Source organism: Gadus macrocephalus, chromosome 15 (assembly GCF_031168955.1).
Source record: "Gadus macrocephalus chromosome 15, ASM3116895v1".
In the NCBI taxonomy this organism is placed as follows: Eukaryota; Metazoa; Chordata; class Actinopteri; order Gadiformes; family Gadidae; genus Gadus; species Gadus macrocephalus.
Genome location: NC_082396.1, coordinates 500,380 through 517,912, shown reverse-complemented (window position 1 = coordinate 517,912; position 17,533 = coordinate 500,380). Strand labels below are relative to the sequence as shown.

At 49.8% G+C, this 17,533-nt stretch overlaps 2 protein-coding genes across 4 annotated transcripts in view; both read right to left on the bottom strand.

Annotated features, from left to right (window-relative positions):
* Nucleotides 1–736: 736 nt before the first annotated feature.
* On the bottom strand, nucleotides 737–7,414 carry LOC132472907 (pyrokinin-1 receptor-like). The gene is made up of 7 exons (XM_060072752.1): nucleotides 6,610–7,414; nucleotides 4,426–4,580; nucleotides 4,240–4,336; nucleotides 3,744–3,949; nucleotides 2,290–2,508; nucleotides 1,631–1,808; nucleotides 737–1,429 (listed from the first exon to the last, which is right to left on the bottom strand). The coding sequence occupies exons 1-7, from the start codon at nucleotides 6,893–6,895 to the stop codon at nucleotides 987–989; spliced, it is 1,584 nt and encodes a 527-aa protein (XP_059928735.1). The 5' UTR covers nucleotides 6,896–7,414; the 3' UTR covers nucleotides 737–986.
* Nucleotides 7,415–7,551: 137 nt separating this feature from the next.
* abcc2 (ATP-binding cassette, sub-family C (CFTR/MRP), member 2) overlaps nucleotides 7,552–17,533 on the bottom strand; it is a 32,019-nt gene continuing 22,037 nt past the window's right edge. For all 3 annotated transcript variants that reach the window (XM_060072751.1, XM_060072748.1, XM_060072750.1), the window contains exons 25-32: nucleotides 16,354–16,553; nucleotides 15,710–15,836; nucleotides 13,944–14,045; nucleotides 12,923–13,066; nucleotides 10,821–10,979; nucleotides 10,565–10,731; nucleotides 8,768–8,962; nucleotides 7,552–8,068 (exon numbers count right to left, since the gene is read on the bottom strand). In XM_060072751.1, coding sequence (XP_059928734.1) covers nucleotides 7,939–8,068; nucleotides 8,768–8,962; nucleotides 10,565–10,731; nucleotides 10,821–10,979; nucleotides 12,923–13,066; nucleotides 13,944–14,045; nucleotides 15,710–15,836; nucleotides 16,354–16,553 — 1,224 coding nt within the window. In that variant the 3' untranslated portion in view covers nucleotides 7,552–7,938. The remainder of the gene's footprint in view (nucleotides 8,069–8,767; nucleotides 8,963–10,564; nucleotides 10,732–10,820; nucleotides 10,980–12,922; nucleotides 13,067–13,943; nucleotides 14,046–15,709; nucleotides 15,837–16,353; nucleotides 16,554–17,533) is intronic.

Genomic DNA, 17,533 nt, shown 5'->3' with positions numbered 1-17,533 from the left:
CACAAAACAAAAACATATGTTTTGTATAGGTTTGTTTTAAAAAGGTAGACTTTGGATGTCTGGTTGAGATACAAAATAGCTTTTTACCACTCGAATGCTCATATCACAAAAACACATAAAACATTGATTTTATTTAATAAATACATCAATCTTCTACCTTCACATCGAAAAAATTGCCAACTTACGTCTTAAATAGTAAATTATGAACTTAAAGGCAACATTATCTCAATACCTGTAAAACGATGCTATTATATCACTGCCACAGACGCAGAGGGGCCTGGGAGGAGAGGGGAGGCAACCAGCCAGGCCTTCAGCAGCAAACTACAACACCAGCTAGGGGGGGGGAGGCAACCAGCCAGGCCTTCAGCAGCAACAAACTACAACACCAGGTGGGGGGGGGGGGGGCAACCAGCCAGGCCTTCAGCAGCAACAAACTACAACACCAGCTAGGGGGGGGGGAGGCAACCAGCCAGGCCTTCAGCAGCAAACTACAACACCAGCTAGGGGGGGGGAGGCAATCAGCCAGGCCTTCAGCAGCAACAAACTACAACACCAGGTGGGGGGGGGGGGGGGCAACCAGCCAGGCCTTCAGCAGCAACAAACTACAACACCAGCTAGGGGGGGGGAGGCAACCAGCCAGGCCTTCAGCAGCAAACTACAACACCAGGGGGGGGGGCATCCAGCCAGGCCATCAGCAGCAAACTACAACACCAGCTAGGGGGGGGGAGGCAACCAGCCAGGCCTTCAGCAGCAAACTACAACACCGGGGGGGGGGGCATCCAGCCAGGCCATCAGCAGCAAACTACAACACCAGCTAGGGGGGGGGGGGGGGGGGGGGCATCTCCTCACAGCATCACCCCCTCAGCTGGGGACGACGACGACGACCCCACCTCCTCACAGCATCACCCCCTCAGCTGGGGGGGGGGACCCCACCTCCTCACAGCATCACCCCCTCAGCTGGGGGGGACGACGACGACCCCACCTCCTCACAGCATCACCTCCTCCGCCCCCCCCTCGCCAGGGCCTCGACGTGCGTGGGCCCCATAGCCCGCGCTGAGCTGCCTCTCTCCAGAACACACACCCTCGCTCCTCTCTCGGCCCGTGGCGCTCCCGCCCCCCCCGCTGGAGCTCCTCTGCCCCAGGCCGGCCCCGCTGCCCTCGCCCCCCCGGCCCCGGGCGGGGGGGCGGGGGCAGCGGGGGCGCAGGCGGCGCAGCGTCCGCAGGCAGGCCCGGCGGAAGGTGCAGGAGGAGATGCAGAAGAGCAGCGGGTCCAGGGCGCTGTTGATGTACCACAGCGGCAGCGCCAGGTAGGACTTGAGCACCGTGTAGACGGAGAGGACCCGGTCGGACCACACCTCCACGTACACCTGCATGAGCGACGAGGCCATGTCCGGGAAGTTACAGACGAAGAACGCCACCAACACAGCGCCTGGACGCCCAGTGATGAACACACAAAGACCGTTATCACATAATGAATTACGCATGACCACTGGTATCAGTCCAGCTCAGTGATGGGCTCACCAGTGAGTGATTTGATGAATGATTGTGTGAGATTTTTTTTTAATTGGTCATTCTTTTTGTTTGCACACCATCGCTGCCCAAACACGGTGACCCTCCTCCTCCTCCTTACCCATGAGCCTTAGAGCCCTCTTCTCATTGGAGAGTAACTTTCCGTTCTTATGACACTGCACGCCTCTGCTGGCCTCCCGGTCGGTCTGGGTGAGGCCCAGGGTCTTCCTCTGACGGCTGTTCCTCCTCAGGTGAAGCAGGATCAGCAGGTACAGGGTGGAGATCACCACCAGTGGAACCTGAAGGGGCCCAGATAATCCATCAAGCCCTCGCCCAGGCTCCACTCTCAACAAATATTAAGAATCGGTCCACATGTAGGACGTAAAAATGTGTTAAATAAGAAAAACTACGTAGCATTGTATTACAATGCAAATGTTTCCTCTTTGATTCAGGTCTCAATTTGGGGAGGGGGGGGGGGTGCAAGCTTTGGACATCTAATAGCTAGACAACTGCACTCATGAAAGGTGTCTGGCACTGTGTGAAACTAATTCCCTGTCCAGGGACTCTTCTTAATTGTCCAACCTTGATGGTGGAACAAGCAGCCTTTTACACATTCAACAGGCAGAGTCCCTCCATTTCTCCAACAATGACTCGGGCCCTTCAAGGGGCTGAATCAGTCTGGCCTCACCAGGAAGAAGAGGCTTGGATAAGGGGCTGAATCAGTCTGGCCTCACCAGGGAGAAGAGGCTTGGATAAGGGGCTGAATCAGTCTGGTCTCACCAGGAAGAAGAGGCTGGCTCTGAGTAGCAGGGCTCCCTTGTAGATGTGGGCGGGGTCGGGCTCCCTCATCTCACACATGGTGGAGACGTGCAGGGCGTCCTCGGGCGTGGCCGCCGTGTAGTTGAGGATGCAGACGCGAGCCTGGCCGTACACCAGGGCGAAGGGCACGGCCGACAGCAGGGAGATGATCCACACCCACAGCAGACACGGCCGGCGGGACTGCTGGGGGAGATCTGACTTACAGAGGAGGACTTCACAGAGCCACGCGGACACCACGGATATTCAGTCCTAATCATACATCATTTCAACATTAAAGCAGTCCTGATTCTTGTGGCTGAATCTAAAGCTCCTTTTGCTTCAATGTAATTTCCCCCTGGCCAACCTCAAAGTCACATAAAGCCAGAGGTCATTGCTTAAAAAATATAATATAACACATAGAGTAAGCCACGTAGCATAATTGACTAATTCATATTTTAAGGTTCATCTTGTATTTAGCGTCAAAAATGTCCAAGTCAAATAGATGACTTAGGCAGATAGTGATTATGTCGAATTAAAGCACTCTGATTGGCTTAGGATTCAGCCAATGAGGCACAGTGAATCAGCGGCATCAGCAGAGTACAGTTAGGTTAGATATCACAATTTGGCCAAAATGTGGCTTAGCTAACCAAGCTATGACGCTAACGATATTGAAGAGAGGCGACAGCAGACAGCGACACACCAGTCAGTCAACGCCCGTCCCCGGGCCGGGGAGCGGTGTACGGGGCTGATACCTTGAGGCTGGACACGGACCACACCAGTCAGTCAACGCCCGTCCCCGGGCCGGGGAGCGGTGTACGGGGCTGATACCTTAAGGCTGGACACGGACCACACCAGTCAGTCAACGCCCGTCCCCGGGCCGGGGAGCGGTGTACGGGGCTGATACCTTGAGGCTGGACACGGACCACACCAGTCAGTCAACGCCCGTCCCCGGGCCGGGGAGCGGTGTACGGGGCTGATACCTTAAGGCTGGACACGGACCACACCAGTCAGTCAACGCCCGTCCCCGGGCCGGGGAGCGGTGTACGGGGCTGATACCTTGAGGCTGGACACGGACCACACCAGTCAGTCAACGCCCGTCCCCGGGCCGGGGAGCGGTGTACGGGGCTGATACCTTAAGGCTGGACACGGACCACACCAGTCAGTCAACGCCCATCCCCGGGCCGGGGAGCGGTGTACGGGGCTGATACCTTAAGGCTGGACACGGACCACACCAGTCAGTCAACGCCCGTCCCCGGGCCGGGGAGCGGTGTATGGGGCTGATACCTTAAGGCTGGACACGGACCACACCAGTCAGTCAACGCCCGTCCCCGGGCCGGGGAGCGGTGTACGGGGCTGATACCTTGAGGCTGGACACGGACCACACCAGTCAGTCAACGCCCGTCCCCGGGCCGGGGAGCGGTGTACGGGGCTGATACCTTGAGGCTGGACACGGACCACATGGTGTGGCAGATAGCGGCGTAGCGCTCCGCGGTGAAGGCCGTGATGACCCAGCTGGTGCTGGCGCAGTACATCTGCCGCATCATGAAGTAGGCCTTGCAGAGGACGTGGCCCAGCCTCCATGGGTAGCTCTCCCAGTAGTAGCGGTACACCGTCACCGGCACCGTCAGCAGCTGGAGGATGTCTGGGGCGGCCGAGGGAGGGATAGGCGTTGGACGGACCGACAGGTGGACGGACGGATGGATGTAGAGAAAGACGAATGGGCGGAAGGATTAGATGGACTGACAAGGAAAGGATTCATATGCATGTCACTGGGCACACGAATGACTGTGGTGTATTTGACACACGGGGAGTAATTGGATAAACGACCTGTGATGTCCAACAGAGAGAGACACTGTTCCCAGATTGTCATCACTGCAGTGTGGCTTATTCAGGATGCTAAGCATCACATATACTCAGACAAACAGTCCGTACCAGACACGACCAGGCTGATGAGATAGAGACGGATAGCACTGGTCCTCATATGAGAGTCCACAACCAGAGTCAGTAGGCTCAAACCGTTGAAGAACACCTGGAGAGAAGAACAGTATCCCCTTCATAACAATTCATAACAACATGGCTTCAATGTTACTTCTTAAAAAAAGGTTGTTGCTTTCTCACTCCGAGCAAGAAGATGGTACTGTAGAATATCGTCATGGGAACAGCAACGGCCAATGGCTCACTCTGGGTGACTCCGATGTCGAGTTCGGTACTTGGGCTGACATTGCAGGAAAACACAAAGCTGAACTCTCTTGACTGGTTCATGCCTTCTGCTTCTGCCCTCAAGGAGACACAGGGAGTGTAAGCAATTAAAAATGTTGAATGTCACTTGAGTTGACCAACTTCCTGGATCCCCCGTTGAGTTTGCTGTCATTCCTAAGAGTCCATCCCAGGTGTCCAATTAGTTCATAACACCTCTCTCCGTATCAATAAGCATGAGAGTCTACACTTCTAGACACACGCATATTACTCCTTCGCCACGTCAGTCTTCATGCAACAATACAAACCACAAAATGCAATTAAATTAGGACTCCTTTTGGCATTTGAAGGGATTACATGAAAGGCCTTGTGTCTGTCCACACTGGCCCCTAGCCAGGTGCTCATCTGTTTGGCTTCCCTCATAATGTTGTTCCATGCAACATACTCACAATTCAGCCCCACATTTGCTTCTATATGTGTGAGGTGGTATATGAAGAAGGGTAGTTATAGAGATTTTGACATTCCAGGGTAATTTATAGTTTCCTTACAATGTTGTGTTAAGGTGCAATGGACGCTTAAATGGATCTTATTGATGTGTACGTTTATAGGACTTAGAGACATAGAACTCACTTTAGATTTGTTAGGCTTTCCAACAAAGGATACTTTTTTTCTCGATTCCTACGGCAAGGGATGCAAGTTGAAGCACACTAAGGAAATCCAGCTTTTGAATTCAGGCAAATGAAAATCCCCATTAAAAGGAGCATACAGCTGCCCTACTTCAGAAGCTGTGGAGCTCCTTAAGAGGCTCAGGTCCAAATATGCAAATAGCTGCTGCAGATGTTTTACCTCCGTCTTTGCCTCGCCATGTGGGCCCCATACGGGGACTTTTGGCGCATTTCCACTGCCGGCCTACCACCAAGGGTACTGTCGGCAGTGGAAACGCGACCTCGGAACTGAGCCGGGCTATACTGCCCCCTCCCTACCGCCCCTTTGCGATCCGATCCGTTCCGCACCCCGCAGTGGAAACGCGGCATAAGACCTGTATGTCTGTTACATATTATTTACCCTAAACTACTGAATCCTGTATGGACTCATAAATTAATTAATATACAGAAATGGATATTTATATCGAGGTGATTTAAAACTAAAGCTATTTATTGGTAGACGGTATACTTATTTATATTATTGAAAGAAATCATAATTTACTCTTTCATAAATATAGTATGTATTTTATAATATTCTTAATAATATTTGTTTGGCTATATACTTCCTTAGCCTGTAACTCTCCAGTGTTTCATTCTCATTTCGAATGCTGCTTTGACTCCTGAATTATTATTTTCTTCCTCTAGTGATAAATAAAGCTAATAAGATAATCTTATAATCCTCTAGATAGGGATAGGGTTAACCCTAACCCTATCCCTAACCCATACTAATGGATCTGACCTAGCATCATTTTCAGAAAATGTGATGCATGGCCTCTATTGTCACAATACACAGGGTCTACTTTGAAGAAAGAGGTTCTCTGCATTGGACATTGTGTTGTGAAGGGGGTGGTGCAGAGGGGACTCCCCCGTACATTTAAACCAGATTGTAACTTTGCTGTTACCGTTTTATTGAGTACACCTAGCGGTGGTGGAGCCTCTTTACCTTTTTACATACAGTATCTAAGGAGCATTGAACAGCGGTATGCATACATTTAGTAGGAGTGGGAACAGAGAGCAGACATTCCTTCAGTGTTAAAGACAAAACCTACTCAGCATCCCTCACAAGAGAAAGGGTTTAACCGACAATTAAAGAAAAATATATACAGTTTGAGTGTTTTTCAAACTCATTGTCATTGGATTCAATTCGGTAAATGGCAATTCACAATTTAGAAAGATACAGGATGGGTTCAGGCATTAAAAAAACAACGGATTAATCTGTAGTTAGAAAGCGAATTGCAATCAATATGCATGAAAAAAACAACTTAAAAACAGAAAACAAATGAAGGTATGCAACCTGATAAATGTTTTCAGCGGACATGCATTAGATAATAATTCAATTAACACAACTAAACAATCACAGAATCCCCCGGATAAAAAAACAAGCACGCTTTGAATTACTTACCACCTTTCAGCGAGAGCAAAGAGTTCTCAGCAGTCGTGTACCAAGTAGTCCTCGTCTGGTGGTGTGCTGTTGCTTTCCCTCTTCCTCCCTCCCGCCTGCTCTCTGCCACCTCCACGCTCCGAGCGGTACAACCCTCATGTTCCCTCAAGTAAGAACAGACACGATGTCTCCATAGCTTATACTGACAAACAATCATTATTGGACATCTCCAACCCCTCATGCTGTTCTTTATAAAAAAGGTTATATATGCACATTTATTGCCCAAAATGTGTTTCTGAATCTCCATTATTTATTTGTTTATATATTCTGTATGTATTTACCCTTTTTTTGGTTGGCTAAGGATTAGTTTTGCTTTTGTATCAATAAAGTATGTTATTTCAATGTCTTCATACAGTCGTTTTTGCAGTAATATTGGTTTAACATTATCGACTTCAAGCAATTTGAAAGAAAATTACCCTTCTAGTTCCCTTTACGTTCATGATTGAACAGGAAATCAGAATTGCACCAGTTACTATTGTATATCATCTAAAATATTTTTTTCCGGCAATGAGTAAAAGTCATACAAGACCGGGTTGTAACTTTGCTGTAACTGTTTAATTTACTGCACATAGTGTTGCTGGAGCCTCTTTACCTTTTAATATGCAGTATCCAAAGGAGCATTGAACCGCGGCATGTATACATTTAGTAAGTGTGTGAACGGAGAGCGGACATTCCTTCAGTGATAAGGGCATGCCTCTAGAGTAAGAGTGTAAAAGTCATACAAGACCGGCATATGTCTGGGACATTTCGGTGTCTAATCACATATGTTTTTTGGTTATGCTACATTTGTTGGTCATCCATCCATGGTCATATGTAACATGTTCTTGAATAGGTTTTTATCATTAACTGTAACCTATATGCCACCTGAACACAATTCAAAGAGAGAAAAGAGCAACGCAAGCGTTTTCTTCTTTAGGAGTAGTCAGTTTTATCAGACGCGTGTTTACTCCGATAAACACAACAAACTCAAACATTGCAAACATTCATGAACAGTACAGTGAGTGAAAAATCAGGCAGTCTTTGCAATATCACAAATTAGAAAATAATTCTTATCTCATCACCCTCGGTGGCAATATAAACATCGTTGTATGAACAGGTTGTGCGTTATAACCCATTTCATGTAGTCTTATACAGTCCGATAACAGACGCAAAGATGTTGAAACGCTCAACATCGGCATCAAATATTGTTGTGGTAATTATAAATTATTTGTGCACTTGGCCACAACACACACACACACACACACACACACACACGCACGCACACACGCACACGCACACACGCGCACGCGATCATAGAGCTGTGGCTTCTCCTGTGGTTATCCCGGCGTCCTTGGTCATGGCGTAGAAGTACCCCTGTTTCTCCAGCAGGTTTTCAGGAGAATCAAACTCCACGATCCTCCCTGCGTCTAGCACCATCACCCTGGGAGGGGGCAGAGAGCGATGGTGTCACCGAGTCATCGACCAATAGCACATGACACAGTCTTTACAATTTTAATTTGTGAACGTTTCATGAACCCCAACACATGTATTATTATGGGAAAGTTGTTCTGAGGACGTACGGGTAATTGTCAATGTCTCCTTGTGTGTTCATTGACACAAAAATAAAATATATTATAAAAAAAGAAACGAGAGAGATCTGTATTTATAGTACTTATACCCTCAAACATTGTATAATAATTGATGAGGAGAGGTTATTAAGGTGTCAATCTCCTTGATGCAAGAGATCTCCAAATAAGGGGATTCATGTTATGCGTTTATTATCGCAAGAGCCTTTGTTCCCCATTTGGATTAAATTCAGAAAATGTTCACTTTTATTAGAACTAAGATTGTATTGCAACTAGTATGTGTTAGTGTCAGGGGTTAGCAGGACCTCATTACTGCTCGACATGCACTGCACTCTGAGCTCCTAATGAGCAGCATCTGGCCGTGCTGCCACTGCAATCATAAAGCCGGCCAGACCCGCCTAATGGGCGCGGCCTCAACGGCGGAGCAAGCTAACTAGCTCCAACAAGGGCTGCAGAATCCCTCAAGATCTTCAAAGAAAACACGACACACACACACACACACACACACACACACACACCCTTCTCTCTCTCTTGCCCCCCCCCCCCCGCGGTACCTGGAGCTGTCCATGATGCTCTGCAGCCGGTGGGCGATGGTGAGGACGGTGCAGTGGGAGAACTCCTTGCGGATGGTGGTCTGGATCAGGTCGTCCGTCTCCAGGTCCACGGCGGCTGTGGCCTCGTCCAGGATCAGGATGCGGGACTTGCGGAGCAGAGCCCGGCCCAAACACAGCAGCTGCCTCTGGCCCACGCTGTGGGGGGGGGGGGGGGCAGCGGGCCTCGTTAGGGTACAGGGGTGGTACCATGGCCCCCACTGTGGGGGGCAGCGGGCCTCGTTAGGGTACAGGGGTGGTACCATGACCCCCACTGTGGGGGCAGCGGGCCTCGTTAGGGTACAGGGGTGGTACCATGGCCCCCACTGTGGGGGGCAGCGGGCCTCGTTAGGGTACAGGGGTGGTACCATGACCCCCACTGTGGGGGCAGCGGGCCTCGTTAGGGTACAGGGGTGGTACCATGACCCCCACTGTGGGGGGCAGCGGGCCTCGTTAGGGTACAGGGGTGGTACCATGGCCCCCACTGTGGGGGGCAGCGGGCCTCGTTAGGGTACAGGGGTGGTACCATGACCCCCACTGTGGGGGTTAGTGGGCCTCGTTAGGGTACAGGGGTGGTACCATGACCCCCACTGTGGGGGCAGCGGGCCTCGTTAGGGTACAGGGGTGGTACCATGGCCCCCACTGTGGGGGGCAGCGGGCCTCGTTAGGGTACAGGGGTGGTACCATGGCCCCCACTGTGGGGGGCAGCGGGCCTCGTTAGGGTACAGGGGTGGTACCATGACCCCCACTGTGGGGGTTAGTGGGCCTCGTTAGGGTACAGGGGTGGTACCATGACCCCCACTGTGGGGGGCAGCGGGCCTCGTTAGGGTACAGGGGATGCTATAAGGGGAGGCTCTCTCAAACACGCCGTTTTCTAATATTTGAAGTGTTGTGTGTACATGTGTTGTGTGTACATGTGTTGTGTGTACATGTGTTGTGTGTACATGTGTTGTGTGTACATGTGTTGTTTGCTGGGTCCAATTATTTCAATGGTCTAGAGGTCAACGCTTTCTAAACTATTTTCCGCAGGAAATTAGTTTATGTTGCTGACAGCATTTATTCACAACATCTGCATGTAGCAGGACTCCTTTGTGTTCGTAAATAGCTTAATGTTAAAGATAAGGTCAGGAAAGAGCAAACATGGTGCGGTCCATTGCTCTGATTGGTATGTGACCCTGTCTGAGGTTCGTCTCTCTCCTCTCCATTAACCATAAGGTAAGTGGTTAAGGTCAGGAAGCTTAATGTGTTTGTATATTCAGGAAAATTTGACTTTTTTTCAGAGCGTGGAAAACTTTAAACATTGTCTGAAATAAACCTCCATGATTGGCTTATTAAAATAAGTATTCACTTGTGTCTGGTGGTCCGCAAAAAAGGAATTTAAATTTGATAGTCAACTCTTTTAACGAAACTGGCTATAAATCACTGCCAGTAATGGGAAGGCACTATTCCACCACTTTGTAATTTCTAAGTGGGAAGAATCTTTGCTGTAAAGTAAAGCCTCTGTGGCCCTTATGACAGCAGGAGGCAGAACAGTGAGGAGCAACTGAACACCCCCACAGGGTGAGCAAACCATCCAAAAACAGAACCCTTACTTTAACACCACAAAACGTAACCAGCTGACAAAGGAGCAACACGTAGATGGTGCGGCGCATCGGTCGGTTGGTCTCAGCCTACATCGGCCTCGAGCACAGCGTGTGATTCACTGTGTGGTTCGCTGTTATCCTAGAGCCACCCAGCGGGCGCTAGAGTTCAGGGACCCACCTGAGGTTCTCCCCCCCCTCCGAGACCTCGTACTGCAGACCCTTCTCCAGGCCCGCCACGTACTCCTTGAGGTGGGAGAGCTCCAGCGCTATCCAGATCTCCTGGTCGCTGAAGTTCTCAAAGGGGTCCAGGTTCATCCTCAGAGAGCCAGAGAACAACACCGGGTCCTACGGCAGGAACACAAGGACACATTGTTATGGCTATGCATACAAAGCCAGTGTATAGTGTGAGCGCGTGCGTGAGCGCGTGCGTGCACCTGTGGTATGATGGTCAGCCGGTTCCGGAGGTCGTGCAGGCCTATCTTGGAGATGTCGATGCCGTCGATGAGGATGCGGCCCTCCGCCGCCTCGATGATCCTGAACAGGCAGTTGGTCAGGCTGGACTTCCCGGCTCCGGTACGGCCGACTATACCAATCTGAGGACAGGGGGGGAGCGGTGTGAAGCCCGACTATACCAACCTGAGGACAGGGGGGGAGCGGTGTGAAGCCCTGCAGCAGCACTGTACCACCAGGCCCAGCTGGGCCCCCACCCCATCTACTATGGAGGCCGGGGGGCCGTAGAGCGCCCCCCCCCGGGGCAGGAAACGACCATGCCCTGATCTATGGTCGTTTCCTGCCCCGGGGGGGTGCTCTACGGCCCCGGGGGGGGGGGGGGGGTGCTCTACGGCCCCGGGGGGGGGGGGGGGGGGGGGGAGGTGCTCTACGGCCCCGGGGGGGGGGGGGGGGGGGGGGGGTGCTCTACGGCCCCGGGGGGGTGCTCTACGGCCCCGGGGGGGGGGGGGGGTGCTCTACGGCCCCGGGGGGGGGGGGGTGCTCTACGGCCCCAGGGGGGTGCTCTACGGCCCCGGGGGGGGGGGTGCTCTACGGCCCCGGGGGGGGGGCTCTACGGCCCCTGGAACATCGTTCTCCCCCGAGGAATTCACAGTTAGTTGGACGTCTCCACTTGCGTTCTTGTGTCACTCCATTACAATAAGTTATCCTTATATCATAATAAGAACATAGTATCAATTTGCGATTAAGCAAAAACAGCCACTCTGAAGAAGAAGCTCATCAAGTCACGGTCGCATTTGGAAAAGAGGAAAGTTAGCAGAAAGGCCAGCCCGGTCAGAAAGTCCCCGGGAGGACATGGCTACCACCACTGGACACATTAAGGCCTTCGACCAGACCGGGGATTAATGATATTGAAAGATTTGAACACTTTATAAATGCAAATGACATAAAAGGTGAAAAGCGAGCGTCAGTGCTAGTGAGTGTGTGAACGTATGGACCGCTGCGTCGTTTAATCACACCACAACAGCCCGGGGAGACGGCTTCAGCGCATCGTGAAGGAACTCTGAGCCCATTTCTCTCCGAAACCGAACCAGGACAAAGAGGAGGCTGTCGCTCAATGTGGAGCCGCTTTGAAGAGATCTGGAAGAGGCACTCTGGCGCTACCCAGAAAAGGTTATTGATGGCGGCAGCTCACCTCTCACAAGGCAGTGGAAAATCACCCGATCGACGGCGACAATGGCAAGAGAAGCGCACCAGCTGAGCGGCATAAAGCTGATTATAAAGGTCAACAAAGTGACGTTGTCCCCGCTCAGAAGGACACGGAAATGAAAAAGATGTTGAACGGACAATCATACAGACGAGGACTGCTGTACAAAGAACAAGATTATAGCCATAACTGTGGGAAGAAAGGCCACATAGGGCGATTGTGTAAAAGTAGGAAGAATTATGAAAGAGGAGAAAAAATTGCTTAAGAGGAAGAACATTCAGGCGGTATGATAAAGAAAAAAAAAGGATAGTGCATCACTTAACGTACAGAGTGATGAAACAGACACTGATATAGATTATGAACTGTTATTGAATAATAAGATCAAAGAGAGGAGTTAACACACATCTGTACCACCCCAGAGACTGAAGGTAAAGGGATGGAAAAGGAACTAGACCCTGGGGCCAAGGTGTCTTTTGAATGGATTCCAATGGAATCATATGAAGATGTTTTGGGATACACTCCATTACAGCCTGCAGACATTGTACTGACAACTCACACTGGAGAGGGCATTTCTCCAGAAGGAGTAACTCATGTGGACGTAAAACTCAACAATCAGGCAGCTGATTACCATTGTAGGTGTTGATGCACAACCACTTTTTTGGAAGAGAATGGTGTCGTCAGAACCACAAATCGTGTCATGTTTTAATAAAATACTGTTAATTGAAAAAACTAGTAAAGTATGTTTGAATAATGACCCTAATGGCTGAGCTTCTTTGTAAGGAAGCCCCCCCCCCCCTCACCACCATATACACCCCCACACCCCCACCCCCACCCCCACCCCCCCACCCCCACCCCCACACCCCCACCCCCACGACGACCAACCTTTTCAGTGCTGCTTATATCACAGCTGATCCCGTTCAGCACCAGGTCCAGCTCGGGCCGGTACCGGACCTTGTAGTTATCAAACTGAAGTCGCCCGGCGTCGGGCCACTTCGCCGGGGGCCGGGTCTCCGAAGCCCACTCAGCCTGACCAAGGACACACATGTACGGTGAGAAGTCAAGAACTTACTAGAAAATGAACTTTTACAAAGCTGAAAAGAGTTTGCTCTCGGCGCAATAATGGAGAGAAGAGGACAAATTGAGCACCCGATGCAGTAATAATAATGATTAGGATTATCGTGACTGAAAGGGAGGAAACAATTCATCAAGCATTTCAATTGGTTGAGCACTATAAATAACGATAAAATGCTTAACATTTCCCATGCTTCAAACCATAGCTACTACCATGTTAAAAAGGGTTTTCAACTGCAATTTCAATAGCAATTTACATTACTAAAGGTATGCAACTACAGCTAGATCACTATAACTCATTGCTGAAGGCTAGTGTCACAACCAACTACTTAGAAAAGTTTGAGGTTACTTCATCATCTGCTGTGCATGTTTTTTTTGTCAGATAGAGGCTAGTGCAGTGGCAAGGGGCTTCAACACGCTCAAAGGAGCTGGGTTAGATTCCCAATATGTTCGTAGCCTTCCTTTAGGAATCTTTGAGCAATGCTTTTCCTCTACCTGCTCCTTAATGCCATGTATTTGAGTCCCTTCCATCCCATAACCCATACAAACACACGCACATTCTATTCTCCGATAGAACAATATGAATCCAGCTGGATTGCATGTTTCAATTCAAATAACTGCAGGTGGTAGAATAGTATTCATAAAGGTTCATTCATAGTGAGCAAAGTGAAACCAATTAAGAGGGGGGACCAGGTGTCAACGTAGCCAGGCTGTAAAGCTGTGGACTGGAAGGGAAGTGCCTGTCATAACCGTCAAGGAATAGAACGGCATATCCACTCGCCCTGCAGTCTAACAAAGAAAGAGCCCGCAGCAGCCTGCCTCCCCTCCTCACCTCCGTCTCCAGCTCAGAGTACTCGCTCACTCGCTCCACGGCCACAATGTTGGTCTCCAGCTCCGACGTCATCCTGACCAGCCAGTTGAGCGTCTGGGTCACCTGGACAGGAGCGGGTCCAAGACCAAGAGTTAGGGATCCTTAACCTAGACCATCGTTATGATGAGTTAGGGATCCTTAACCTAGACTATCGTTATGATGAGTTAGAGATCCTTAACCTAGACTATCGTTAGGATGAGTTAGGGATCCTTAACCTAGACTATCGTTAGGATGAGTTAGGGATCCTTAACCTAGACTATCGTTATGATGAGTTAGGGATCCTTAACCTAGACTATCGTTATGATGAGTTAGGGATCCTTAACCTAGACTATCGTTATGATGAGTTAGGGATCCTTAACCTAGACTATCGTTATGATGAGTTAGGGATCCTTAACCTAGACCATCGTTATGATGAGTTAGGGATCCTTAACCTAGACTATCGTTATGATGAGTTAGGGATCCTTAACCTAGACCATCGTTATGATGAGTTAGGGATCCTTAACCTAGACCATCGTTAGGATGAGTTAGGGATCCTTAACCTAGACTATCGTTAGGATGAGTTAGGGATCCTTAACCTAGACTATCGTTATGATGAGTTAGGGATCCTTAACCTAGACCATCGTTAGGATGAGTTAGGGATCCTTAACCTAGACTATCGTTATGATGAGTTAGGGATCCTTAACCTAGACTATCGTTATGATGAGTTAGGGATCCTTAAACCTAGACTATCGTTATGATGAGTTAGGGATCCTTAACCTAGACCATCGTTAGGATGAGTTAGGGATCCTTAACCTAGACTATCGTTATGATGAGTTAGGGATCCTTAACCTAGACCATCGTTATGATGAGTTAGGGATCCTTAACCCAGACTATCGTTATGATGAGTTAGGGATCCTTAACCTAGACCATCGTTATGATGAGTTAGGGATCCTTAACCTAGACTATCGTTGTGATGAGTTAGGGATCCTTAACCTAGACCATCGTTATGATGAGTTAGGGATCCTTAACCTAGACCATCGTTATGATGAGTTAGGGATCCTTAACCTAGACCATCGTTAGGATGAGTTAGGGATCCTTAACCTAGACCATCGTTAGGATGAGTTAGGGATCCTTAACCTAGACTATCGTTATGATGAGTTAGGGATCCTTAACCTAGACTATCGTTATGATGAGTTAGGGATCCTTAACCTAGACTATCGTTGTGATGAGTTAGGGATCCTTAACCTAGACCATCGTTATGATGAGTTAGGGATCCTTAACCTAGACTATCGTTATGATGAGTTAGGGATCCTTAACCTAGACTATCGTTATGATGAGTTAGGGATCCTTAACCTAGACTATCGTTATGATGAGTTAGGGATCCTTAACCTAGACTATCGTTATGATGAGTTAGGGATCCTTAACCTAGACTATCGTTATGATGAGTTAGGGATCCTTAAACCAGCCTTTTCCATCCCCACCATCCTTGGACTTCCATACTTTTCCTTTCACTGCGTCCTTGTATTCATATGATTCTCCAACAGGGTGTGGATGGCGTCCTTCAGATTTGGTGTGTAGTTTGGATAAAGTAATCCAAATAACCTTTAACATTGTCCCTAGTGTAATGAGTGTTTTTGTCTTCATGTGTAGTCGGAGTCGATATGTTTGCGTGACTATATGCGAGAGTGTGTGCGTGCGTGCATGTCTGGTTGTCTGTGTGCGCGCGTGCGTGCGTGCGTGTGCGTTACATTGAGAGAGTAGGATATGGACAGGCCGACCAGCCCACTGTCCAGCTTCTTCCTTGCGATGACGGCGAACAGAGCGGAGAAGAACACCACCAGGTTGCCTAGGAACTCCAGGCGGATCGCCAGCCATCTGTGGAACGCACGCAATCAAAGCCCGTCATTCTTGGCGGCTTGTCATTTCGATTAATTAACACAAAATGAGGGGGATATAGGCGGATATAGGTGCTCAGGATTGACTCCCGCTCGTGTGCCCCCAATCAGGGACTGCGTCGTAGTTAAAGATAGAAGTACACGCCACCGCTGGCTAAACCGTAGCGACGGGTGGAAAGGCTAACATAAGTAGTAATCACAGGCGAAGGTTGGCCGGAAACACACCCATAGGCGCAGTCACTGAACAGAAACACTCAATAACCCGACACACTAAAACAAGAGAGCGTGCACTATCGGAGTTTCTCGACCGTAAAGACGTCACGTTTTGTGACGCTGATTGTATGAAGTCGTTCTTTCTGTCAAGGCAAGTATCCCCCCGAAGACCATGAGGGGGAGATGTTACTAATCCGTCCAACGAAACGAGGATGTGAAGCCCAGTGATCGGGACGGTCCCCAGGCTAGCGCACCCAAGCCGAGGCAACGCTGATCTCCAGTACCTGTTGGACACGATCCAAGGGTAGACGCTCTTGATGTTCTCGTCCATGGTGGTCTCGTTGTGCTTGAGGAAGCGCTCCTGGTGGCCGTAGGCCCGGATGACCGACAGCCCCGCCACCGTCTCGCCGAAGTGGGAGTAGATGGGCGAGCGGGATACCGAGTCCAGCCGCCGCAGCTGCCTGGAGGTGCCCACGTAGAACCTCTGGGGGCGGTAAACACCAGCATGCTCTCAGGGGTTCAAACACACGTCTCAACGAGGGTCACTACCGTAAAGTGTATAGTAGTCATTCCTTCACACCGACGGTTTAAGAGATTTTGAATCTCCTCCTCATTATTTTAACTAAAAGCTGGATCCATGATTAGTTCATATCTCTATTTCATGATGCAATACCGTTCAAAGATATTAAAACTATGATATTGAATAAGTGGCCAGCCCTACTTTATAGTATGCAGTGTATTGTTTAGTTTGTTTATCAGATACGGGCGAGGTATTGGTGAGTGAAACCTGTGATCAACTCCAAGCCAGAGGATTATGGGCTTCAACCCCGATGTCAGGGGACTACCTACCCTCACCTCTCTACCTACCCTCACTAACTACCCTCACCTCTCTACCTACCCTCACTAACTACCCTCACCTCTCTACCTACCCTCACCTCTCTACCTACCCTCACTAACTACCCTCACCTCTCTACCTACCCTCACTAACTACCCTCACCTCACTAACTACCCTCACTAACTACCCTCACCTCTCTACCTACCCTCACCTCTCTACCTACCCTCACCTCTCTACCTACCCTCACCTCTCTACCTACCCTCACTAACTACCCTCACCTCACTAACTACCCTCACTAACTACCCTCACCTCTCTACCTACCCTCACCTCTCTACCTACCCTCACCTCTCTACCTACCCTCACTAACTACCCTCACCTCTCTACCTACCCTCACCTCACTACCTACCCTCACTAACTACCCTCACCTCTCTACCTACCCTCACTACCTACCCTCACCTCTCTACCTACCCTCACTAACTACCCTCACCTCTCTACCTACCCTCACTAACTACCCTCACCTCTCTACCTACCCTCACCTCTCTACCTACCCTCACTAACTACCCTCACCTCTCTACCTACCCTCACTAACTACCCTCACCTCTCTACCTACCCTCACCTCTCTACCTACC